Consider the following 27,902-nt stretch of genomic DNA (forward strand, 5'->3'; position numbering starts at 1 on the left):
AGCATAAAAGTGTTTAGGATATCGATTTTTTACGTGTAGTGTCGAGAAAAAAGTGTCCATTCTTCAAAATTGTTTCCTCAGCTGTTTCGAAAAAAGTTTCTGTGCCGCAAAACGTGTCTATAATTATAACGGGATCATTCTCCCGGCATTGAATGTAAGTGTTGTGATATTGGCCTCTGTTGAGATTAATTTCACAAGTGTTCAAGTGGGGCAAAAGATTAAAAATAAATAACGAGAGGAAAATCGATCAGCCGACACGGAGAAGTCGCAAATCATGTGCAGTAGAAGGATGAAAGTGTCGAAATGATGGGTGCATGACTGGATCTGTTTGCAAGAAGAAAGAAAGAAAAAAGGCAATGCCGAGGGCACCTACTTCTCTGTGATCTCTAGTTTAATTGAACGAAAAATTCAAACAGCAAAGAAAAACGTTACAAAACAGTAAAAAGTGTTTTTTTCCTCACTTGGTTCTACTAGACCAAGTCCTACTGCTCTCTTGCTTGCTAGTTCGCTGTTACTCACGAGAAGCCGCCATGACGACCGCCGGTGCCCCACAAACGACGACACCCTCCAGCATCCAGAACACCCAGCGGATGGGCTCGATAGTGCTGAAGAGTCTATCCATTCTGCTCGGGTTGTTTTTCATATTTATCGGCTTGATGAAGCTCACACCGCACATCAGCAAGGAGTTGCACCGGGATCTGGTGAGTTTATTTTTTTTTTGTTTGCGGGTTTAAAGGGTTGAGTTGGGTTTTTACCACCCAACAACGTTTGCGTGTGTATTAGTGCAATCTCCCCGTATACGGTACAGCACCAGCATGGAAGCTTGTCTGGCACTCGGTACAGTTTTTCTTTATCCTTGCTTTCTGGTGCCGTTTTTGCGATTACATTAGATCACACTAGTCGGATGTTGTTCCTCAAAGTGAATATTTTACGGAAAAGCAATTTCCTGCTTTTTACAAGGTGTGTTATTTAATTATGCCATTCCGTGAACGCTGGTTCGCTGGTGACACTAAAACAGAATAAATTATCCAGCTGATGTGGGATGATGATGCATCACTACCCTGCACTGCGCTGGCTGGTTATGCAAAGCAAAGTAAACGGATCAGTTTCTGCATTAAATAGAATAGTGGAGATGATTTCGTAATCAAATCCGAGAGGATCCATAACCGGGCGGGATAAAAAATGAATGCAAATTTTGTAGAATGCAAATTCAAATGTTATGTTGCGATACTGTTTGGTGTTCTATTGATTAAATTTGTTTTATCTGTCAATAGAAAATGACACCCTGCTCTAAACACAATGCATTAGTTACATTATGCATGCATTAGGACAATACATTAGTCAATGTAGCATTTCAAATTAGGAGAAAAAATTGTCTGAAGCATCAGTATTTATGAATTACTAGCTGACTGCTTGATCTTACTCGGGGCCCCTTTGTCTTTTTTCAGTCACTTGTACATCACTTTTAAGAGACCGTCTTTCTCTTTTGTCGACCCCCTGCGCTGATTCTTTTATGTCAAAAGCATTTGTTCAACAGACGTTCCAGAGTTATGGCTGCTTGGCTAATTATGTACCTGTTTGATCTCTGGAAATTCCTCTAACGAAAGAAAAACAAAGCCTTTTCTCCGTATTTCCTTCCTCAGTGGATCCCATCCTTCATTACCCCTCCCCTCCTCTTAACTATCTTGTCTCTTAGCCACCAGTGCAACTGCAGTCGGTCTGAATGCAAGAGAAACGCAACCCCTTCCACTTATTTGAACCTTCCCCCCTCCATCCTTGTGTCAACCCCCCAGTGCTGATTCCCTTATATCAAGAAACATGTGTGTCAAGTTTGGTGGAAAACGGTCAAGGCGCTTCCGAATTGTAACCTACCCCCCCTGTTACCGACCCCCGCCGGCGAATTTTATTCACCAATGCACAAAAATCGCATCAAAATCGGCATGACTTTAAATTAATTAAACTTTAAGGCTACGTTAAGGCTATGTTGAAGGGAAAAAATCGATGCCGGACAGTTATTTTATAAAACTAGAGCTTTGAGAATGGCATTCTTTTATTGTCGTCAACATCAAGTTGGATTTGCAAATAAACCTAATTCGATTAAATCGACCAGAAATTTGATGATTTTTAAACCCTCTTTATTGATTATTCAGTTTTAAGATTTCATTCAAAAGTAGAGCAAATCGGTAAAAAATGTTACGCTTCCCCATTTGCAGGCGCAAACCGTTTGCTACTATGCTCAGTTACATCTAGAACGGCTATGGGTAAATCGTCACAATCGATTTACGTTTTTCTTCGAGCCCTCAGAGACAACTGCCAAAAAAACGTTACGGTCTTTGCCCTCCATTTGCTGCCTAAATCAGTAAATTTCCACTGATCAGCATGGCTTTTTTTCCGTCCACTCGTTCAGCACAAATCTAGTGGATTGCAGATAATTTTGTCTTCAATATGTGGAAGATGGAGCACAAGTTGACAAGGTTGTATAGCGGCATTAAAGTAGCGTTCGACTGCGTTGACCACATTTTACTGCTAACCAAATGAAGGATTTAGGTTCTGTTTTCGTCCAGTAGTTGAAATCCTATCTTGAAAACCGCTGTCTGTCTGTAAAACCGGGGATCACTGAGTTTTGCGACTTCCGGAGTACCTCCGCCGTTTCTCAGGGTAGCAACGTCGGACCCTTGCTATTCTCGTTGTATACTTTCTCCAGGATGGTACACTGATGACCTTAAAATCTGTCTTGTAGTTCTCTCAGTTGCTATCAACTGTGCAGTTGCTCAGATTGTATCGAATTAGAAAAGCGGACTGGTGTGTCTGCGACCAACTCAGCATCAACGTTGCGATGTGCTCCGTCCAACAGTTACAGCCGAAGGAATGTCCCAATTCAAAAAAGATATTCAATAAACAGCCTGAACAGTCGCAGTTCGCTAGCTAGCTAGAAAACCATAATAAAACTATTGATAAAGCAAATTTATTGTGGTTGCTTATATTACCACGTTAAACCTTGTTGGCTGCACCACGTCTCTTATAAACTTACCATAAGTGTGGCGTAGCAATACAAAATGGCGCACCAATCAAAATTAATCTTATCACGGCTACTTGTTAAACAATAATAAATCTGTTAGCTCAATAGGGCTATTTAAACGGTAACACCCTGACCAAAGAGTTTTTTTGCTGCTATTATGAAGAATACCAAAGTTCAATACCGAAATCATTTTTTTACGCGATACCATATTGCCATATTCTAGTATTTTGTTTAGCTCGCAAACAAAAATTCATCAAAGCAAAGTGTTTTGCAGAAAGAAAGCTATTACCAATCGGTTTTCCTGTCTGAGGAAGCAACTAAAATGATTTGAATTTGAGATTGACTAACTGAATATTTTCAATCTGTTAAAACAACCAGTTTTCGAAAATTGTAAAATTTCAGTGGCGCGCTGATTTTATCGACCTATCATATCAATATGCACGATGACATTAAATGCGCACATGCTCACCAACGAAATTGCTTAAAATTTAATAAATATTGTATGGGATATTTTATTCTGATCGCTATAAACCAAATCGTTTAGAATGATCTGTTAGTAAAATTTAAACTTTTCTGCTCACGGATATATATTCAAGTTGATAAACCTAGCAAACTTATTTAGCTTTTGCCAGAAAAGCGAAAAGTTAAAGTTTAACCGGTTTTATTGCTGCTTTCATCAGAGCGTGATACAACTACTAGAGCTTATAACCTGATTCTTATAACGGTTATGAAAACATTCTGATGAGTGGGCCACTTGTTCAGAAAGCAGTTTTATAGCGGTCATCAGAAAATTCTGGTGGACCTCATAGTTTTATTAGCGGTTTTATAAAATTGGTCATGAAAACCACTATACGAACGTAATAAAACTTGGACTTGGAGACTGCTAGTTTGTGATTATATCAATGGTTTGTTTGCTCCCAGTTTCACAGTGCGAAAACCACCAACAGCAACAATAAATCGTGTGTGCGCAAGGGGTTTCCTATAATGTCCCAGCACATGATCTGCAAAAGTTAAACAAGAAATGGGGTTACCTACAAAACCGCTTGTTAGAACTGTCCACCAGCAGAATTCTGTAACATGGTCGAGAAACGCTGGCAACGACTCTATACTGAGTTATTTTCAAGGTTTAGAAGGATGATAAACTACCGGAGGAATGAATAGAAGAAGTTAACTGTTCCATCTACCGAAAAAGGTGATCGGCCCGGCTGCTGCAATTACGTTGCCTTTTGTTTCGCTGTCCCGTTCTGTTACGTGACGTCACTCGAGTTACGCTGGGTGTCACCGATAGGAAATTATCCGGAGGGTTTCATGGGGTCCCGCACGGTTTCTGACCAAATTTTTACCATCCGACAGATCTGCATTTCTGCAGAAATGTGGGGACTAGAACGTGCCCACGCATCACAACTTTATTAACTTCAAAGCAGCATACGATACAGTCGATCGAGACCACGGTTTCCCGGACAAACTGACTCGACGGATGTGAACTACATTGGATCGAGTGATGTGTTTCGTGCGAATCTCGGGGAGTGCCTTTGAGACGCGGCAAGGGTTGAGGCTTCCAGCAATATTTTCGGAATAATTCTGGTTGGGTCCCCCTATAGTCTCCACAATTCTTTCAATTCCATTTCACTGCACAGTGGGGATTTTTTCGAAAAAAGACCTTTATCTCTATATCTCACAATGCCGCTGACTGAGCTAGGATCAATCTTTTGATGTCACAAGAAGGATATTTTATTAGGATTTCAATTGTGTGATGCTTGTTTACGGCACGCATCTGTTTCTATCAATTGATACAATAATAGTTTCCAATAACAATTGGGCGAATTTAAATTCAGCTTATTGTTTGTAAAATATTTTGAAAATCATCATACAAAAACAGTTAAAGTAAAACCCGATTATACTTACGATAAAAACATTACAGAAATGTTTCAGAAAACGCTAATAATGTTCATAAGTCTGCACAAAAAAAATGTGCATAAGTGTAAAATCTGCCTAGTGGATTTATCGATTTTCTTACTCACTGGTAATGGTTTCGTAATTTAGTTCTTATTTGCGACGAAATGTTAGAAGTAGGGGATTTAGTGCACCATACTTGATTAGTTTTTAGCTGATTATCTGTTTATATTTCTTTCCTGCTCGGGCTATAAATCGATCGGGCGATTAATTTTTTTAAGACATGCTCAGAAAATGCAGAAAACAATGGACTAAAACCTGACCTTCTGCATTAAATTTACCGACTTCGAGAACAGCAGTTATTGTACAAGACAATTACTACGAACCTATTGACTGCAACAATGACCACCAGTTACTTACTTTAGCAGCCGAGAGCCGGGGTGGCTCTTGCCGTATCAAGAATTCCTCTCCATTGTACTCGGTCCTGGGCTACTCATCGCGCGCTTCGTCAAACGCAAGTCGGCTTCAACCTGGTCGACCCATCTAGCACGTTGGGCCCCTCTATTCCTGGTGCCGGTGGGGTTCTTGAAGAAAACGGATTTCACTGCACAGTCGTCCGGCATCCTTGTGATGTGGCCGGTCCACCGTAGTCTCCCAACTTTCGTCAGGTGTACGATGGGAATCCCTCCAAGCAGTGCCTGTAGCTCGTGATTCATACGCCTCCACCACTATCCGCTTTCCGTTTGTTGTTCCGCCAAAAATAGTCCGCAACACATTTCGTTCAAATATGGCTAGTGCACGGGTATCCTCCGTAAGCAAAGTTACTGTCTCAAGTCCGTAGAGGACTACCGGTCTGATTAGCGTTTTGTACATCGTCAGCTTTATGCGGCGGCGCATGCTCCCAGATCGAAGCATCATGCGGAGGGAAATGTAGACTCGATTTCCAGCTTGGATGCGTCGTTGGATCTCCTTGCTCGTACTATTGTCGGCGGTGACCAGAGATCCCAAATATACGAACTCATCAACCACTTCCAGTTAATCACCATCAATAGTCACTGTCCGTGGGAGGCAAACGTTGCTTTCTCTGGAGCCCCTTCCTACCATATATTTGGTTTTCGACGCATTAATTTGTAACCCTATCCTCCTAGGCTCCGTTTTTAGTCTGGCGTAGATTGCCTCCGCCGTCCCAAGGTTTCTAGTAATGATGTCGAGGTCGTCTGCGAAGGCTAGGAGTTGGCTACTCTTGCTGAAGATCGTTCCTCTCGTTTCGATGCCCGTTCGCCGGATCACACCTTCAATAGCGATATTGGATAACATACAGGACAGTCCATCCCTTGCCGTAACCATCTGCGTGATTCAAAAGGACTTGAGAGTGTCCCCGAAACGCGCACGTAGCACATCACTCGCTCCAGAGTAGCTTTGATCAGCCGCGTCAGTTTGTCCGCTCGTGCATTATCTGCCATAGCTGTTCGCGTTCACCGGTATCGTATGTTGCTCTGAAATCCACGAAAACATGATGCGTGGGCACGTTGTACTCTCGACATTTTTGGAGAAATTGTTGGAGAGTAAAAACTTGAACCGTAGTAGCACGGGCCCCCATAAAGCCCGCCTGATACTGCCCTACGAATTCTCTTGCTATTGGGGATAGACGACGCACCAAAATCTGGAAGAGCACCTTGTAGGCGGCGTTGACCAACGTCATGCTGCGGTAATTACAGGAGTCTAGCCGGTCGCCCTTTTTGTAGATGGGACAGACTACACCTTCTATCCACTCCTCCGGTAGTTTTTCCTCCTCCCAAATCCTAAAAATTATCCAATGAAGTGCCGTAGCTAGCGGTTCTTGGCCATTTTTGTAGAGCTCTGCCGGGAGTCGGTCCATTCCGGCGGCTCTATTATTCTTCAGCAGACCGATTTCTTGCCGGATCTCTTCGAGATCGGGGGCCGGTACGCTGTTGTCGTTTGTAGGTACTCCGAGGTTAACTTCCATTGCGTCTCCTGCTGCTATATCGCCGTTGAGGTGCTCATCGAAGAACTGCTTCCACCTGTCGACCACCTCGCGCTTGTTTGTGATTAGATCCCCTCCCTCGTTCCTACACATGTCAGGTTTAGGTGTGTAGCCCTTACGAGTTTTGGTTCGAATTTGGTTCACTTTCTCGTAAAACTTGCGCATGTCATTAGACCAGAATAGTTGTTCCAGTTCCTCACGATCTCTATCCTCCTTCTGACGCTTTTTCCTCCTCAGGATCGTGTTCAAATCATTCCGCGCTCGTCGATACTTGGCCGAATTCTCTCTCGTGGATATGCTTAGATCGCTTGTTAGCATTCCCTGTCAAACTAATCATTTCGTGCACTTGAGGTTCCTACTTCTAGCACCGCGGTAGCGGCCTCGTTGAACGTTCGAGCGTATCATACTCCATCCGTTTTCGAGGATAGAAGCATCTAATTCCACAGAGGAAGGCAAAGCTTCATCTAGTACGCGTGCGTAGTTTTCGGCCTACAGGCGGGTTTTTTAGCTGCCGAATGTTAAACCGAGGAAGGCGGTTCCGCATCCCGTAGAGAGCGTACGTTGATGATGTTCGTGCAAAACCGACCCTCGTTGAGAATATGGTCGATTAGGTTCGAAGTCCGTTGGTCAGGTGATCTCCAGGTGGCTTTGTGGATACCTTTGTGGGGAAAGAAAGTGCTTCTGACCACAAAGCCTCGGGAAGCTGCAAAGTTGACGTATCGCTGGCCGTTGTCGTTCGTGCCGGTGTGCAGGCTATGGGGCACCGGTCACCGGTCATACATTGCTTCCCTGCCGACCTGGGCGTTCATATCCTCGATGACGATCTTGATGTCCAATGCAATGTTGAATAGCAAATTCGATTGCCCGTTACCTTGCGTCTAACTATCTGACGTCAGCTATCTGAGGTCAGTTTAATCAGTTTTGTTGGAAAACCATGTTTAAGCATAATCAGCCACAGCTCATTCCGGGTAACTCACTCGTACACCGCCTTGTAGGCTATAAACGAATGGTGACTTTTCAAGCTGAATTTCCGAAGTTAATCGATGATTTGTCGCAAGGTGAACATTCGGTCTGTTGTAAAGCGTCCCTCTCGAAACCCGGACTGGCTAAGAACGGTCTTCAGTGACGTACAGGAGAATGGAGCATGAAGAGGGAGGATGAACCATGAACTACCGCAGCTCTACCGCTAACCCAGCATTCAAAAATTCGCTAAAGCTGGACAAATACGGTAAGCAGGGCATGTTGCAAGGTGGCCGGACAGTTACTCTGCGACGATGATGTTTGCTTTAAATCTGGTAGGAATAAGATTGTTCCTATAACAAATAAAAAAACAAACCAAACCATTTTCTCGCACCTATCATCATAGCTATAATTCATATTCAAACATATTTTCTAGTCCATAGAATTATTATCTACATCCAACGCATAAAACTGCAAAAATAAACAAACAACCCGGCTGTACTCTGTTTTGATCTTGAAAACGAACTTTCTCAGCAACATTTTTTACTGCCTCCTCTCATCTGTGTGTGTGGTGTCACTTATTATAGTCAGTGCGGAAAAAAATCGATCTCATTCAATGATTTTCGCGTTTCGCGATTTAACGCAAACCGTCTGGAGTAGGCAAATTTATCTATTATAAAGTGTCCCACGAGCGAGCGGCAAACACTTGCTTGATGCTGACGTTGCGGTTGGGGCGGTATAGGTTAGGTGCTGCCACCAAACGGAATGCACCGGTTTGCGATGCCAGCGTTTATTTTTAAGCCAATTTCTCTCAAGATTGCGTTACTCTCTCTTGAATTTTGGTTTTTGGTTTATTCCCCCTTGGATGATGTGGTGTGACACACTGACCATCCTTTGCTCTCTGACCGCGCACACCACGGCGCCGGTGTGCAATCCGTCCGTCAAGATCGTGGTCATCGGAATATGTATATATGAAATTGAAAAAAAAAACATGCCTGCCGCTTGCCACCCGCTTGCCGGCCTGGCAATGCCCACCGAGGGCCCAAAATAGCGACGCGACCTGGTCACCGTCGCCGGCGGGAATTCTTCGACTGATTTAGTTCAAATTTTTTCGCCTGATATGTTTTCCTGCGGAAAAGAAGCAATGTTTTTCCATTACACATTGTTTCATTCTATGAATTCTCCAATGAAATAAAAAATTTCGAGTGATTTCATATAAGATTTACTATAGTAATCATTTGTTTATGTTCAAAAACGACACTGATAGGTGAACCGATCGTCATCCATTGTAGAAGATGTCTAATATTCTTTTGTCGGGATATAACTAGTTTGTATCATATGGTTTTGCTATTTTGTTAGTTGAATGGTTGGCTTCAGAACAAGATTGTTGTAGATATTTTTTTTATAATTCTTCTCGAGCTATATCAAACCGACCTTGCTACTACTGTATGCCGCTGGCTGCCACTGTTTTGAGCGAGTATGTGTAAGAGAGAAAATGTTTAAATTGTTATGAAAATTTAAAATTAAATCTGAATGGGAACGTTTTGCTAGAAACCAAAACATTTTCGGTGGAAACTACTCGCATAAGCAAGATTTTGATGCACTGTTTTCGAAACTTGAACTCAGTTCAGTTGGTTGGCGTTCGTTTGGTGTCATTGATATTTTTTTTCGTTCGAAGTTGTTACGCTCTGTCATATTTCAATGGATTGTTGAAATTGCTACTGTCACCTCTCTGAGCATTTGGCACAAACGTGATTCGCCTTATTTGACTACCCTAGGAAGAGCCACTATAAAACAAAATACTTGTCGGGCGTCTAATAAATACAATATTCAGTTATTTTTAGTGTTGTTTTTTTTAAATCAATATTTCCCTTTTTTGTTAATCTCTATCATATTTTGTTTTGGTAATCATTGTTTTGGGTATGGGTATGAATCGCAACGTAGTTCATGCATAATTTATCTTCATGACCTACTCAGTTAAATAGAAAAGTATATAAAACATCGTTTTTGAAACCCATCCAATTTATCGATGATTTAAGCCCACCCACTATGCCAGCGAGTGTGACATTCCCACTCCTCTTTTATACAGAAGACGATAAAAAAATAATTGAAGCAATTAAACGGATAAAAGTATGGTGATTTAAATGGTGCTCCTTAAAATGTTTCATATTGTAAAAAATACACAAAAATTGCAAAAAGTGTTTCAAATTTCTATTGAACCCGATAAATTGGTATCTGTCATTTTGTTTTTGCAGATAATTTCATGCAAATACTGATCGTGACTAGTGTGATCCACACGAAAGATTGAATTTTGTACCACTTCTTCCTGGTAATTGGTTAATATGTCACCAATAATGACACATGTAATAAGGAATGTTCATTTTATAAAGTGGACCTGGATCGATTTGGTATCGTTTGTTTCTATAGACTGGGAGATACTCCAACAAAAAACGTCGCCATAATTTGTCCAGTTGTTGTTGAATACAGCCACAGGCGTTCCTTAGGTTCGTTTGGCAATCGCCTCTATCCATACCCGCTTGCATAGCTACGCTGAAATGTCCCACAAGGAAGTGTTTAGGAGTAGCACCCCAAGCACCCCTCATGTGTGGAGCCCCAGGGCGGAATAAAATTCCTGGTGGGACTGGCCTTGCACATTTTGCACATTTGACACTAGTAGAAGACGGTCTTCACGAGGTGACTTAAACTCGAGATCACGTAACATTGTCGAAGCTAGTTAACAACAGTTTCATTGTTCGCATGGCGGTAACGGCGGTCATAGTCCTCTGCACGAAGGCTCCCTACTCGGTGTGTCGAGGAGAAAATTATTGGGAACCGAGTATCGTATTATACGGCTTCGTTGTCTCAACAACCCGGTCTCATTCGTCGTTGGTATCAACGTATATAACTGGCTTGTCCGATTAAGGGGTTCGGTTCAGACTTAGTCAGCTCTAAAACGGCTATTTCGTCTGAGTAGCTTCCTCGTTGTACGAGTTTTCCAATCGTGCACCGAGCAGCTTGGTTTGCGTTAGGGGACTACACATCTTTTATTTCGGTTGGTTACTGTCAGCTGTCATGTATGTTTAGTTGATTGAGGTCATAATAGTGTCCCGGTCTGAAAGACCCGTTATTAATAGCCATTGAAATTGCAATTTCCGTTAAGTATTTGGTAAAGAAACTGCAGTAAGAGAATGGCTACGTAATTCACGTAGGTCAAGTGGAACTTATCGTCTCATCACGAAATCGATCCGTGCTGGAACTATGAAAGCAGCAGGTAATCATATTTGTAGCATACAGCTTAAAAAATTGCACAAATGTCAAACTTGAAAAAAATTTGTTAGAAACTTGTCAGTCATTAAAAATAACGAAAATACAATGAAAAGTTGACGAAAAGACGGCTGAACAGCGACAAAAAAAACGACACGACAAAGACAACATTTTTGTTGTCTTGACAACGGACAGAATGAAACATGATGAAAAGATGACCAAGAAAAACAAAGGAAAGGCGGCAAAACAACGATCGATCGAAAGACGAACAGCAACAACAAACAGCAAGAAACCGTCAAAAACAAGCGCAAAAAATGTCAAAAACAGACGTCAAAAACGATGCAAATACGACAGGAAGATGGCAAAAAGACAATGAAAACAGAGCAAAAGTACGACAAAGAGACGACGAATACGAAGAAATATCAACAAAGAAATGACAAAAAGACGAACCACTGCAAAGACAACGTAAAGAGGAAGGAAATATGACAAAGAAGAGAAGATAAGCTGATGAAAAGACGAAAGACGACAAAAATACGATGGAAAAATGCTCCAAAAAACACCAAAAATGCCACAAAAATAATTAAAAAATACAAAACGTTGAAAACACTGTATATAGATATAGATATCAAAGACAATGAAGATAATGAATATAAATCCAAGAAATACAAACCAAAAACTTCGCCAGCAAATTGTGATGTTTTCAATAAACGACAATAAAAAATGACAACAAATCTCTAAAATGAGACAAAAGATAATGTCAGAAAGCCAGATGTTAATGCCGAAACATAGCTAACAAACGCTATAAAGACGACAAAAAAACGAAAGGTCAATCACTGGGTACTGGTTAGCATTAACGCCTTTTCCGTCGAGGACTCGGCTTCGAATCCCAACCCCGCAGAAATCACAAATGATCCAAGCTGTTTAAGTAACTATAATCAAATCATAGAAACAAAAAAAAACAACAAAAACCATAAAATGCGGAAAAACAAACACAAAAGGCGATGCAGTATGCAGATGGTACTATAAATGTTTCTTCAGCATCAACCTGGCATCACCGACTGTCGACGAGCCCCTCGTCACGGAGAAGTGAACAACTTACCTTTCATTACGACCAAGTACATTGACGGATTGACGGGTTAGTTTGTTTACAAAAGTAGTTCATTAGTCAGCAAAATTGATCGTCGTTTGTAAGTGAACCGTTCGAAAGTATAATTAAACTTATTGAAGCAATTGATTTACAATCATAGATAATTTGCCAAGCCGTCGAATAAAGTGAGCTGTAAATAGCTAGTGAGCAGAAAACATCTGGTACGTTAAGTGATTGTAATACTGCATAAAGTTGCATTGAGTTTGTAACCTAAAACGATACTTACCATACTTACCTGTAGAAAATCCTCGGTGAATCCGTTGGCCGCAGACGTAGAACCTGGAAAATTACGGAAAGAACACTGAATATGTAATTGATTATACTTACCTATCGTATTATATTAATAACTAAAATATTAAATAAAATTACAGCTTTAAAGCTGCCAAGTACGCAACTAAAAGACGGTGCCATTCGCAACACCGACCATCGTCAGGCGTTCGGGCTGATTAAACTGTAAGCACTTTGGAACGAAGATGGCCCTCAAACGCAACAACTCGCGGATCAGTTGAATGTGACTCGAGAAGCCAAATTTTTTCGAGAGCTCTAAGCGTTAGCGTTTGATGGGATCAAAAGGGTTTGATCTAGCATGAGCTAGTTAAACGAACCTGGCGAAGTCGTTAAGGTGAAGGTCGTCAGAGTCCAGTTGCATTTTTTAGTGATTTCAGTACTTTCACTACGAGAACAGAGTTGCTAGTAGTAGGTAATAATCTGTTATGAACAATTATGAAACGTAGAATCGTGCGCCTATTTTTGCTGTTGAACGAGATTCGACAGTAATTCTATCACATAAAATGCTCTTTACGGTAAATTATCAGTGAATTTTATAAGTATATTTTCGACACTCTACGTTATTTAAATAGCGAAAATTATTGATCAATTTCATGCTCAACGTAAATATGGCATCACTCCACATATACACACGTTTCTTTGGTAACGTATAATAACGACGGTCACGGATTTGAAATTGCAATCGAAACGAAGTAAAGTTTTTCATATCAATTCAAGTGAACAGTTTTGGGCAAAATCATTATAATATCTTACCAAATAACTGCGGGTGGTAAATTAAAGTTTTCTATGTCTGAAGGTAAGTTTCGCAAATGATGTGAAGACTGGAACGGCCGAAAAAAATTAATGAAAAATCGACGGCGAAAAAGTGAAAATATAGTGATGAATTTTGATTGGGCAGAAACTTCAGTATTTAGTGTAATTTATGCCTTAAAAAAAACCTAAAATCAATTATATCTTATTAATTAATGCAGAAAAAGCAAAACAGTCTTTAGCAAAAATATTCCTCTTTTATGTGCAAAATGTTGTCTAGAACAACACATTGAGCTGTCTGCTGAAATAAACATGTTACAAGAAGAAATGTGATTTGAGGGGTCGTTTATAAACAAAGGTCTATTGCTGAAAATGGGTAAAAGGTAGAAGTTTGATATCTTCAGAAAAAATACTTGAAATTTGTTTATCTTTAATATTTTGAAACCAAAAAGGTGAAAAAAAGTTTACTCAAAAAGTTATTACTTAAATTTTTGTTAAAGTAACACGTAAATATTGGACGACCCCTTCAAAAGATGCATAATTTTTTCATTCAAAAAGTTGCCGAAGACCACATGCCGAGACATGCCGTTTAACCGCAAATATATTTGTCTCGAAATTTTAATTTCTGGCTTAAAATTAGTCTTAAATTGATCTTGAACTCGGAGGGTAAATGGGAATTAAATTAGTTTCGGAATTGGACCTAAAATGGATTATTGGACATGAAATCGAACTTAAATCGGACTTTGAAGTTGAACTTGAAATTTGATTTTAAATCAGGCTTGCCGTTGGACATGAAATTGGACCTCAATGGAACTTGAAAACGTACTTTAAATTTACCTTGCAATCGGTAGTCAAATAGAAATTTATATGAAATTTAATATATGACTTGAATATATGACTTGAAAATTGGCTTTGAAATGGGGGATTTTTCGTTACAAATAAGACAATGACATCGGAACTGTACCAAAAGGAGTGTCTCCAAAAACGAACTTTGCCGTTCATTCGCTCCCACCAGCATCCCGTGATGTTTTGGCCAGATTTGGCAAACTGTCATTACAGAAAAGTCGTTCAAGAGTGGTACGCAGAGAACGGGGTCCAGTTTGTTCCTTAACCTCCTTGAAACTTCCTTAAGATCTTAACCCACCCAATTGCCACTCAGTTCCGCCCTATTGAGAAATACTAGGCAATCATGAAGAGGAGACTCAAGGCAAAGGGAAAAGTTGTCAAAGACATCAATCAGATGAAGACCTGGTGGAATAAGATAGCCAAAACGCTGAACGAAGAAAATGGGCGCCGCCTAATGAGCCAAATTACAAGAAAAGCTCGGAAAACGCAATTGTTTTTGTTCCAATACTATCTGAAGCAAGCTTTGAGACTGTTATGCGTTTATTTTTACCGTGGGACTGACATAGTGGGAGTTTTTTCAACATTTTGGGAACAAACATAACTTTATTGTTTGAAATATTGAAGGAATACGTAATTTAAAGATGATTCCCAGACCTTTCTCAAAAGTGGTGAAAAATCACATGAGACTGTTATACGTTTATGGGCAGTATACGTGTAATGCAAGAGGGTCTACTGCAAGGAACTGCATTACTCCGGAATTTAAATCTGGTTAATGGGCCTGCCATCTTATAGGCCTTGTAGCTTGCGGAATACTGCGTTGCTGAGACAGACACTGTTTGAGCCACCCTTCAAGTGAGGAGCAGACGCTGAAATTCGCACCACCCACATGAAAATAAGATGCGGAGAGTGCGGCTGTAGAAAATAGCCCCAGTACATTGAGTTATGTATGCAATTCTAAAAGTATTTTATTAATCATAAAACCAGTTTAATGATGATATTCATAGAAAGCGTCGTGAGCCTTTCAGTTTCTATTAAACTCTGATCACACTAGTGCTCATATGTGCTTACGTATATTAAATCAAGATATTTTGCTTACAAAATCAGTCTGCTGCTGGATCTTGTTCGCATGATGCAAACAATATTTTCCCGGCATACTAAAGCAATCCATTAGCGAGCAGTCAATCCGATGCGGACAGATTGCTTGATTCTCCGTGCAGCCGTAATGACGAGCAGGGACGGATATGTAGAATGTGTACCGCAAGAATTCGATTGCATCTCAGCTCAGCACAGGTTCGTCTGCTGATGATGATGCATTCGTCACAGCAATAATGAATGGGATGTATTTATAAACATTCGCAAATCGCTTACTTACAATCATACATGTAGGTAGAGTTGTTTAGAATTGATCGAATCGACGTACTGGGCCGGTTTGATCTCGATTTGAGCATTTGTTTTATACTTTCTTTTTTATGCGGTGATATTTTGGGTTTGTTCCCGTGATTAGTGGTGATGATCTGAGGTTTTTTCCTACGCTGTTGCCTCATAGACAGCTTATCCGTCTCGCCTTCAAGTTCAGACTCTTCTACTACCCCGTTCCAAAAATAGATTTTTCTTCTCAAATTGCTGATGAACTCAAGCAAAAAAAAAAATTGAGTCAGAAGCGACGCAACTGTAGCAACAGCAGCTCTAGCATAATTGAGAGCCGACGTAGAAATTCGACGCGACACGGCGAAGCAGGTTCAAGGTGGTCCGTTCCTGTCGCTCAAACCGTTAAGCGCAAATATGGGGAAGCATTTTATCATATAATAGAACCGGCAAAATGGTGATCTATTTTCGTTGATATTTGCTGATGGGTATATGAAATGGCTGAGAAGATTTATGTACTTTCGTGTCGTAATTCAATCGGAATGGAATCCGATTTACGCAACCATCAAACGGATTCTTCACAGGACGACTAAATGTCTGCGGATAACTCAACTAAAGGTGTTTGTAATTATTTGCAGTGCAGAAGAGTTAAATTCCACTGTATTTTGATGCTACATAAAAAAAGTTTTCCATCATTAATCAAAAGGCTAAATAAAAGTATGTGTCAGCGTAAACGTCAATGTAACGTTGTCAGTCATTAAAGTTGACGAATACGTTGATGAGACGCATAATTCTTTTTGGCCCTTGACTGTTTTGTAAACAATCCCAATCCGACCAAGCCTTGAAACACGCAGTCGAAAACATATCACGATGTTCTTCGAAGTCCATAAAACATTTCGATACTTTTACGAAAGCAACGCATGTAAACAAGTATGTCTGCACTGCCGGGTGGCTGGCATGAATCACGTGCCTTGCCCGGACTGTAAATGATATGCATCGATGCCGTCGCGTCGTCGTTGCGCATAAGCGTGATATGCCAGCAGCCGAGGGGCAAAGCACCCATCTATACGAAAGCGAATCAGCGAATATTCGCGTGTTGACCCTGGTCAGCTGAGCGGTAATGTAACGCCGCCGACGCACGCTCCTCAAGTACGATGACATCTACAGTCAGTGGTGTGAAGCCACTTACCTAGTGTAGTCAGGTTAGGCAATGTTAAAAATAAATTCTGCTTTCCCTGGATACTCAGTATTAAAACAAGCTGCAGTGACATAATAACAGCGTTTGGGACTGCTGCTCGACAGTGGAGGTGTTTTTTGTTTCATTGTTTTAACAAACGATCATTTTCCACTGTAAAAAGCTATTACCGCTGATTCATGAAAGATCACCAACCGATGAAATTCAAAAGCTGCATTAAAACAAACCACGTGCGCTGTTTATTCTCGCGAATCCGAATTGTATCTGTTTTCGATTGCTGTTTAGCCAAATTTATAATCGACCATCAGTCACGTTTGATATAAACACAAATCGCCGTTCACGGGCAGCCCCAACCAGCATCAATACCTAACTGTTTTTCTTCTATTTTCCGCACCTCTCGTTACAGCGAAGAAACTACGTCAAGTATGCCAAAGTGTTTCCGTTTTCCTCCCTGTTCGACTTTAAACTGCCCTCGAAATGGTACCGCCGGTCGGTCGGAGGACTGGAGGTGTTCTGCGGCCTAGCGATGGTGCTCATTCCCAGTCGTAAGTATCGTATAACCCTTAACCTTACTGGTATGTAGAAGATTTCGGTATGGATAACTGCAGAAACGAATTTTTCTCAAGATAACAGTGTATCCTCATTAGCATCTTGGCGACTGTGTCGGAAGATGTTAATATGAATACTAATGGCAGCGGGTATGGCCACCAACTTTTTTTTTTGTTTCCATTGCTCCACTCAACCACCTACTTTCCGACGCCATAGAAAGCAATTGGCAGCCAACCTAGTCGAAGTAGAAAGATATTGCCACTGATGACACTAAACATTATTTATGTCCTTTGCCTTATTCTGCTTTCTGGCACACAAATCGGAAATCTTGCAATATCTGTCAACTTAATATTTACTGCCATTTTTGTTCGGTTCTTTCAAAGTTACTTTACACACTTAAAAAAAAGTACCGAATTCGGCAAAATTTTGCCGAAATTTCAACAGCCGAACGTTCGGCAAAAATGTCGATGGTGCAATCGATGTTTACGACTAACTAACTCTAGAACAAAAAATAAGGATGTGGTGAAATTTTCAACGCAGATCTAAGTCAAATGATGACGGTCGATGGCCTTACCCGGAAATGCTTACTGAAGCAGCTAAGCTAGGAGGTGTGAACTAGAGCGCCTGTTCTCCAGGTGAGGGGCGGCTCACACAGCGTCTGTCTCGTAACGGGCGGCTGAATATGAAATGCTGTATCCCGCAAGCTATACCTAAGATGGCAGACCGATCAGCGGGATGTAGGTATCGCGACCCCGGTGAGGTAGTATACCGAAAACTCAATTACCACGAACAACGAACAAAGAAATTCAGGACGGAACAATCGGTATAGGACACGACAAGGGACAAGGAAACGATTAAGGGATAACGATTGGAAACTTGGTACCTGGAATGTCCGAACTCTCCATGAACCGGCACGGGCTGGCTTGCTTGCTCGAGAGCTGCATCAACTCGGAGTGGAGATCGCTGCTATTCAGGAAGTTCGGTGGCCAAATTCCGGAGAAAGGGAGTTCCGTGCTATAGACCCTATTGCAGCCACTTCTTTCAAGTACCACATCTACTACAGTGGCGGTAAGAAAGCTGAACATGGAGTCGGTTTCGTAGTGTTGGGAAAACAAAAGCAACGAGTTATCCGGTGGAGGCCCGTAGATGACCGTATATGCGTGTTGAGGATTAAGGGCAAATTTTTCAACTATAGCCTAATCAACTTATACCCACCGACAAATGATAAATCCGATGATGCTAAAGACGAGTTTTACGACAGGCTTGAGAGGACCTATGGAGAGTGCCCAAAACACGACGTGAAAATCATCATCGGAGATGCAAACGCGCAGATCGGGAGGGAGGAATTCTTCCGGCCAGTCCAGTGAAAGACATAGCCTTCATCTGTCGACCAATGATAACGGCCTGAGGCTCATAAATTTTGCCGCGGCCAGAGGGATGGCCATCTGTAGCACCTACTTTCCACGTTTGAATATTCGGAAACACACCTGGAGGCATCCGAATGGAGACTCTAGCTCCCAGATCGATCATGTCTTGATTGACAGTCGACACTTTTCGGATGTTATCGATGTACGGTCTTTTCAAGGACCAAATATCGACTCTGACCATTATCTCGTAGCGAGTAAGATTCGCGCAAGGCTGTCGAACACGGCGAAAACTCGCACTGAAAGGACGCTGCGTTTCAACATCCAGCGGTTAACGGCAGACGGCGTAGCAGTGGAGTACGCCAGGAAGCTTGATCAGCGAATCGCAGAACAGTAGGTAGAAGAAGAAGATATAAATGGGCTGTGGAGGAACATCCATGGTACCATCCAAACAGCAGCGAGAGAGGTGGTAGGCATGACACGTGGAAGACAGCGTAACAGTTGGTTTAATCCCGAATGCCAGAGAGTAACAGATGAAAAGAACCAGGCCAGGAGTCGCATGCTCACTGCGGCAACGCGTCAAAACAGAGAGACTAGTGCTGCGGAAAAAAGAATCCATCGTCTAAAGAAATGCGAGTACAAGGAGCACGTGCTCGCCGGTGGACAGGAGCGATACACGGAGTTTCTATAAAACGGTGAGATGCAGGAATTTTGCCATGCCTGTGATGTGCAATGATAGTGCTGGCAACCTGCTTACCGACAAAACGGCGGTAGCAGCCAGGTGGAAGGAGCACTTTCAGACACTATTGAATGGAGAGGTAAATGCGGAGATCAGCAGGGACAGGATAGAAATTGTAAGCGATGGTCAAGCTGTGGAGCCACCAACACAGGAGGAGGTTAAGAAGGCAATCAGTGAGCTGAAAAACGGTAAGGCTGCTGGGAAGGACGGTATCCCGGCTGAACTTCTAAAAGCGGGGAGCGAGCGGCTGTACGAAGCAATCCTCCGGATCATTGTCAGGATCTGGGAGGAAGAACAAATGCCGGAGAAGTGGTTGGACGGCCTCATTTGCCCAATTTTCAAAAAGGGACATCGAATGGAGTGTAAAAACTATCGAGGAATTACATTGCTCAATTCTGCCTACAAGGTGCTTTCTCTTATCCAGTTCTGCAGACTGAGACCGTTAGCGGAGTCCTTCGTCGGCGAGTAAGGCTTGGGTAAGGCACAGCTTCGGAAATACATTAACAATGAGTGAAATATTTTGCAGAGTGGTAGGCGTATGTCTGTTCTTTATGACAATATAACACTTGTTTATATTACAAGCGCTCAGCGTAAAATGGCGTCGAAAGAAGAGCAGGTGCGAAAAGCAATTGTATGCGGTCGCAATGAAAATCCGGATCTCTCGTTAAGAAAACTTGCCAAAAAGCTTGGATTTCCACAGTGTTTTAAAATTGTTTAATAATTTAATACTCGCTTGACAACAGCTAGGAAGAAGGGAAGTGGAACAAAAACGGATCTGAAGAACCACCACAAGGATGCGAAGGTAAAACAAATATTACGAAGGAGACCAGATCTTTCTGTACGTACCATTGCTCGTAAAATAAAAATGTCGCCAACGACAAGGCATGAAGTCTTTCAAGGTGAGAACTGTGCCAAACCGTAATGATAAGCAAAATACGACGGCCAGAACAAGCGCGCGTAAGCTTTACCGCGAATATTTAACGAAGTTTCCATGCATTAAAATGGACGATGAAACGTATGTCCTAGAAGACTTTAAACAGCTTCCTGGTATATCTTTTTACACTGCCATGAAACGGAATAGCGTTGCAGACCATTTTAGGACAAAGAAGAAAGCCAAGTTCCCCAAAAAATATTTAGTATGGCAGGCCATATGCAGCTGTGGTCAGCAAGCAAAAGTTACAGCACTACGGGAACGGTTAACAAGGAAATATACCGTGAAGAATGCCTGCAGAAATGATTGTTACCGTTCCTACTCTCGCTGTTTTAACCTGATTTGGCATCTTGTCACTACGCCAAAGATGTTTTGAAATGGTATGATGCTAATGGAGTCCATATTGTACCGAAGGAGGCGAATCCACCTAACTGTCCAGAGTTACGTCCCATCGAGCGGTATTGGGCTTTGGTGAAGAGAGAGCTGTCCCAGCACAAGGAACAAGCAACAACTATAGATAAATTTCGAAAATCTTGGACAAACGCAGCTAAATTAGTTGCCAACAAGTCTGCACTGACCCTCATGGCAAGGCTAAACTAAAAAGTTCCCAATTTTTCATGTAGACCAAATAACTAATGTTAATTTGTTTGATAATTATTAACGATACACACATAAATGATATCAAATTGTTTCATGGATTAAACTTCTAGCAAATTTGTTTTATTGCAAAATTGAGGTGTCCAGATTTTGTCGCGAACAAGTCTTGATTCATTTTAAGGCCCATTCCGAGCATAATTTAATTCCAATTTCACCTCCGAGTTCTAGTTCAAGTTAAATTTAATTTTAAGGCTGTGAACCATTTCGCGAAATTTTTAACTTTTTAGTTAAAATTTGACAGTTCGATGGTTATTTCTCCTCGAGTGGTTAAAATCAGTGTAGAATGCGAACCATTTCATATTTGACAGATTGATAGTTGTTTTACTCAATGCCAGCAATGCCCGCCGGGTTCGGGTATCGAAAAAAAATAATTTGCGGGTTCGGGTCGGGTACGGATTCTTAATTTTGGTTTTTGAAACCGGGTACGAGTCGGGTCGGGTATCTCTATTGACCGCATTTAACACTAAAGATGATCGGGTACCCGGGACCGTACCCGTACCCGACGGGTTCCGGTCGGATTCGGGTATCAAAACAATAAACTTGTGGGTTCGGGTTGGGTACGGGTTTTAAATTTTTTTTCCTAATCGGGTACGGGTCGGGTTCGGGTATTCAAATTTCCATACCCGACTATCTCTAGTTCTTACCAATTTCAAATTAAATTCAATTCTGATTTCAAGTCCAATTTCAAACCCAATTTGAGCTCAACATCTAGTCTAATTTAATTCCAATTTATTTTCGAATAAAAATCCAATTGCAACTTCCAATTGCAGTTCAGTTTGAAGTCCAAGTTTTAGTTCAATTTTGATCCAATTTTAAACAAAACGTTAAATCCGAATTCAAAGCCAAATGCTAACCTAATGTCTAATCTAAAGTTCAATTTTAAGTTTGGTTTCAAATCCAATTTAAATTTCACCGGTGGGTCCAGATCGGAACACACATCCCGTCTTTTCTATAAAATTTAATGTTAAAAACCCCTTAATAGTGGAACTCCGAATTTCGGAGTTGTTAACCGAATTGGCCGGAATTCTTGCGATAAAAAATTAATTACCTAAAGAAGATCCGCTTTCCCATGATTACTTGCTATTTTTCGGTCCTAATCCTGCTTGCAAACCTGTCGATGCTCCACCTTCTGCTTAGGTCTGGGCACCCCAGAGTGGGAATATCTGCAAGCAGTGCCTCGTGCAGCTCGTGTTTGATACGCCTCCGCTACTCTTCGCTTTCACTCTGTACTCCACTAAATATCGTGCGCAGCACCTTTCGCTCGAACACGATAAGGGTGCGTATGTCTTCCGCGGTAAAAATCATGCCTCTCGTTTCAATGCCCGCTCGTCGGATCACCCAGGATAAGCTGTCACCTTTTCTCAACCCTCGGTGCGTCTCGAAGGTTCTCGAGTGTCCCCGAGATTCAGTTTATCCGGAAAACCATGTCCGTGCATTATCTGCCATAGCTGGTCTCGATCGACTGTATCCTATACTGCTCTGTAATCAATAAAAATGTGTGGGCACATTGTACTGCCGACATTTCTACAAGACCTGTCGGATGGTAAAAATTTAGTCCGTAGTTGCGCGTCCCCCCATGAATACCACCTGGAAAGTCCTTACCTTAGCCGCGATTGTTCCAGCAGTCGAGCCGGTCACCTTTTTTGTACAGGGGACAAACCACCTTTTCCATTTATTCCTTCGGTAGCTGCTCCTCCTCCCAACTCTTGGTAATAACCCGGTGTAGAGCCGTTGCCAGCGTTTCTCGGTCATGTTTTTCAAGCTCTGACGGTGAGCGATACTTACCAGCGGCTTTGTTGGTCTTTAGCAATTCGATTTCTCGTTTGAAATCAAGGTGACCAGGTGCTGGAACATTACTATCTGACGGAAGATAGTAATGTTTCAGCAACTGATTATCCTTGAATGCAAACTATGAGCTAGTGCTACGATCCTATTGACTCTAATAGCCTCTCCCAGCCAAGATCCAAACATACGACGACTGGCTTGTTAGACGTCGTACCTTGAGATCATATGTCAGGAATTTTCCATGGGCACTCTTAGGTTATCTTTCGTTCCGCCTTTTTCTACAGCTTCGCCATTGAAGTGTTCATCGAAGAACTGATTCCACCTGTCGATCACCTTTGTGTTTGTCATTAGATTCCCTCCCTCGTCCCTTCGCGCGTCAGTTTTTATAGCCCTTACGAGTTTTATTAACTTTCTCGTAAAACTCGCGCGTACCATTAACTCGGAATAACTCGGAATAGTTGTTCTAATTCTTCACGATCTCTGTCCTCCTGTTGGTGCTTTTTACTCCCCTCAACTGGTGGTCAACTAGTTCCTTGCTCGCGAATTAGCAACACTTGTTTATTAACCTGTGTAATGTAAAAAGGTAACCAAGGCAACAGTCATGACAAATCTCATGTCTCAATGCATATCGACCAAGGTGGGTAATAATCGAATGTATGGGGGGGAATCCACCATCAGTTCAAGGTCCTGCCAGTGTAAGGGGGTAGATCTACTGTAGATCCAAATTTGATTGTGAAATGAATTTCACACTAAAGCTGTTGTAGAAGGACCAAAAGGGATTGGGCGGACCCACAAGCAGAGACACTTGTGAGCATTCCGGGATTATAAGAAATTCCTTCCAGCATTAAGATCCTTTCATGTAACAATCAATTTCGCTGCACCAGCTTTAACCCACGTGATAGTTTGTTGGTTCGAAGAGTGCAACACAAATATTGTTTCAGACCTTCAGGAGTTTCCTCCTAGTGATTCCGGTTGACTCCTCACTCCATCCTCCAGTCTTCCACGCATATGATGCCTCTGTATTCATGAATTTATCATATCATGCATATAATGAATTTATCACATGACATATAATGAAATGAAATTAATATGGATAAAAATAGAACGAGCTCACCAGCAGTCCTTTGAATCAGATATAGTTGCATCATAATGATGCCATCATTTGAGTTTCCATCAGTGCTACATGTACAACAACCCAACAATATCCATGTACATTATTGGCAAGTTTTACGGTCAATGTTTCCATTCTATAGTAGGTTTTAACAATTAGAATATATGTTGGGGCTTACCTATCAACGTCAGCCGTCTGCCCAAAACTACAATTTTGATATCAGGCAGCCGGGATCCACGCAGCATCGCACGCCCTAGCTCAGCTACTCAATCTTAAGGAAAGAGCATTACCGGGTATGGCCACGTGGAAGTGCTAGGCAGGAGATTGGGATGGCTAGAGCTGTGTTGGACGCATCTTCATTGCCTTCCCCCTTTCATACCCATAATCGAATGTCGGCTAGGCGGTGCTTGCTAGCTAGAGTCAGAAGGATCGTTACACTAGCCCCGTAATTTTCCTGTACTCTAACATCCGGCTGCGAAGTCTGTCGATAAAGAATGGTAATGTCTAATGACGGTTTAAGCCCACGGCTTTTTGCGGTTTGCGAGGGAGATGCTCCACGACGGACCAAATGTTCACATTGCGTCAAACCCTCGATAAATTCCGAGAATTCAACTTGCAGACTCACCATTTCTTTCTAGACTTCAAGGCGGCGTACGTCTCAGTTAAACGAAATGAGCTGTGGCTGATTATGCTTGAACATGATTTTGCAACAAAACTGATTAGGCTAATACGTGCTACCCTTGATAGTTTGAAATCAAGCGTTAGAATAGCGGATAAGTTGCCAGCTGAGGTCGCGAAGCCATCAACTCCGTACGAAACCCGTACTCTACGTAGATGTTGAAAGACAGCGACCGACGAGCTCTTGGCGTAAGATCCTGCGAATAATTCTTGGCGACATATTAAAAGAAAGTGTGACTCATGCGCGTGAATCACGCAATATATAACAGGTGTATAGAGATGCAGATATTGTGAGGTGACTAAAATACGGTAGGCTACAATGGGCTGACCACGTAGCAAGGATGCCGGACGAGAGATCAGAGAAAACAATATTCAACAGAGAACCCGACAAAGGTCGACGATTTCGAGGCACACCCCGCACCCGTTAGTTGAGGATGGCACTGATTCGATTAGCGGATTGTTGCAGAAAAAGTAATGTAAAGCAAGTTGAAAGATTCGGCTATCGATTTGGAGATACTCAGATACGACCGAAGTGTAAGATTGTCTTGCTGGAAGAGGTCAATCCCGGTGGAGAAATAAATCGTCATTGATTCTGTATATTTCAAAAGCAGTTTTTTTAAAACTGCTTACGAAATTGCGCTTTCCGACGAAAAGTTAATGATTACTCAATTCCCCTTGACGTAAGAACAGTCGACGACGACGCCGCAACCACGACGACTACTTGTTAAGCAGATCATAATTGCACAAGTGTATTTTCTCTTACATACAATCTTCGTAGCCCAAACTCGTTGATAACGAGACCAGACCATAATCATGCCTGAAACGCGTTCTGGTGCGTAATGTGCTACGAATGTGCTCTCGTACCAAATATGAACCATTCGTAATAACAACTTTGGGGTAGAAAATAAGTTCTCACTTTGAAATGTTTAAGAAATAGTTTTCTTGTAAAGATTTTGGTAAATACAATGACAATGAAGAATTTCATTAAATATTTTCTTCCAGACAAAGTCAAAAATGTGGCCAACGTTACTCTACTGATGCTGATGTTTCTAGCTGTGTACTCGCACTACATGGTTAGTGATCCATTCGAACGATGCGGACCGGCTTTGGTGTTCACCTTTATGTTGATCGGTCGGCTAGTAATATGGTACCAGGTAAGACTTGATGAGCCTCATAGTCACTGACTCACCAAGAATTAAGCAATCGCAAACACTAATCGTATTTCAAATTTTAGGCCAGCAGACGGGAATCGCTGCTTGCGGCGGAAAAAGTTACCAGCAATGGCATCAAGCAGGATTAAACGAGATGAAGTTTCACAATCTCTGATCTCATCAAAAACCAGAAAAAGAAAACAACAGCAGCAGCAATCAGCAGGCGATGATGATTTGATGCACGGGTACTCTACGGTACCATTCCCGGAAAATGGCAAAGGACAATTGAAGAAAATCAGCGGTTTGTGTTTCTCATGTTGTCGTACATTCACACTCCACTTTTCCGGACTAATAACTACCATCTAAGAGATTAGACTATTTAGCATAATATTTGTTTCACCTGGAATTTGGTCGGTAATGTTAGATTATGTTTGCATCCTCTAAGGTTTCTGCAGTTTATCAAGCACTTCATTATGAATTTATTGCAAATTTATGAAAATTTTCTAAATTCGAAACGATCAAAATATTTTCGCGATAATGCTGCTGATGTTAAGGAAAGCAACCTTAAATTGAAACGAATTCACTTCGAGCGAATTTGAAGGTTCATTATTTCATCGTGACCGTTAATAGGGAAATAAGAAACATTGAACTTAAGGAACAATTTATTAGTGCTTCTCCGGAATTCCAAAACGAAGCGGATAGTACAAGTTTAACGGAAGCTTCATTTTAGCAAAAAGCCGGTACAAAACTGATTTGTAAAGCGTACCACAAGGGCTATTATTGACCCTGCAGTTTTTTCAACTTAATCTAATCGTGATAAGCTCAAATAAACGACGAATTCTAGGTGAAGCAAGATTGATGCAAAACAAAAAACTCGACCATTAAGTGTAAATTACTTTTGACGACCAGATCAGAGCTGGAATTCTCTGCCTTTCGTAAACCCTCGATCTTTATCGACTCCAAAACTATTCAACTATACACTGTTTCTTTCGAAATCCTTTCCAAAAAATTCATATTATAAATTTGATCGCAATGGCAAATAGAAACAGAAACAGGATGTTTGTTTACTTATGGTCAAATGTGTTCAAACGCTGCGTTCGCACAAGCAGCGGAACATCTCTAGTCAGTTGTACAATTTCTTAGGTTTATTTCGCATAATTTTAAACATCTCTGCAGCTCACGCAAGCTAGAGCAGTCTTCTCAGTCCTGTTCTCGCAGAACAATACAATAGATATCAGACAACATACATAACCTTATCTATTTTCACGATAAGCTTGAAAGACTTCAGCAAAACGTTTCAGTTGTTGCGGATTATAAGTTATACAGCACTGAGTTAAGAACATTTATCAAGTGTTTTAAGAGTAAGATCACATTGCTAAGTAAAATAAATACTGCACTTTTTCAAGTAGTAACGTAACGAAACATCATGCAAACTTGATTATAATAGAATAACAAGCGAATACCATTACTAACATACTTACTGTATTCGGAGGATAACTTGCAGGCAGCACAAGAAATAATTCACGTTTTAATTAAGAAAGGGAAAAAGACAAATTCTAGTCAAACAAAAAAAAAACAATGCACCATCGTTGTATGAAACAAATAAACAGCTAAACGAAAGTTGTTAAAATTGTAGAAGATCACACCGAAACAAATAACAACAAAAAAAACAAACAAACAAACCAACTCGAATAAATTACGATTGTTTAACCAGGAAAAAGTGGCAAATTCTAGCAGCAAAACGAAGCAACCGATAAGCAAGCAGCAACTACAACAATATTCAAAACCATATTACAAGTTTATATGAAGAGTAAAACAAAATACATTAATAAAATCATAAATGATTGATCCTGTCGAAAGTTTTGCTGTTTTACCGAAAATGGCTTCCTTCTGTATATAGCGCATTGCATGATGACGTCATTTGACAGCTCTGGGTGGATTGATCACGCGGACTTTTGTCGTTTTTCTGACTCGGTGAAAAGGTGAGTGGAAATTGATGATGATAAATCACTTTTTTCAACAAAAACAAATACATTTTATTTGCTCCTGATTTAGTCGCTCCTGACCTCTTCGTAATTCCCGAGATGCGTTCCTGCATAGATGCTTGGACATGGATGTTCGAAGGATCTTGAGGGGTTTTACCTGGCTTCTTGTGATTCCCGACAACGTTTAACGTTAGATACCACACCTAATCGGGTTCCGTTT

General features: G+C 41.3%; 1 protein-coding gene across 1 annotated transcript; it reads left to right on the top strand.

Moving 5' to 3' along the window:
- Positions 1–530: 530 nt before the first annotated feature.
- LOC128737987 (novel acetylcholine receptor chaperone) lies at positions 531–27,500 on the top strand. The gene is made up of 4 exons (XM_053832780.1): positions 531–701; positions 17,139–17,277; positions 25,549–25,700; positions 25,781–27,500. Exons 1-4 carry the CDS (start codon positions 531–533, stop codon positions 25,844–25,846), a joined length of 528 nt encoding a protein of 175 aa, XP_053688755.1. The 3' UTR covers positions 25,847–27,500.
- Positions 27,501–27,902: the final 402 nt, after the last annotated feature.

The sequence above is a fragment of the Sabethes cyaneus genome, chromosome 2, assembly GCF_943734655.1.
Source record: "Sabethes cyaneus chromosome 2, idSabCyanKW18_F2, whole genome shotgun sequence".
Taxonomy (NCBI): domain Eukaryota; kingdom Metazoa; phylum Arthropoda; class Insecta; order Diptera; family Culicidae; genus Sabethes; species Sabethes cyaneus.

Excerpts from the sequence above, each read along its gene's own strand:
- LOC128737987 (XM_053832780.1), top strand. The coding sequence starts at position 531 with ATGACGACCGCCGGTGCCCCACAAACGACGACACCCTCCAGCATCCAG. Across the intron at positions 702-17,138 it reads AGGAGTTGCACCGGGATCTG|CGAAGAAACTACGTCAAGTA; the intron begins GTGAGTTTATTT and ends CTCTCGTTACAG. Across the intron at positions 25,701-25,780 it reads GGCTAGTAATATGGTACCAG|GCCAGCAGACGGGAATCGCT; the intron begins GTAAGACTTGAT and ends TTCAAATTTTAG.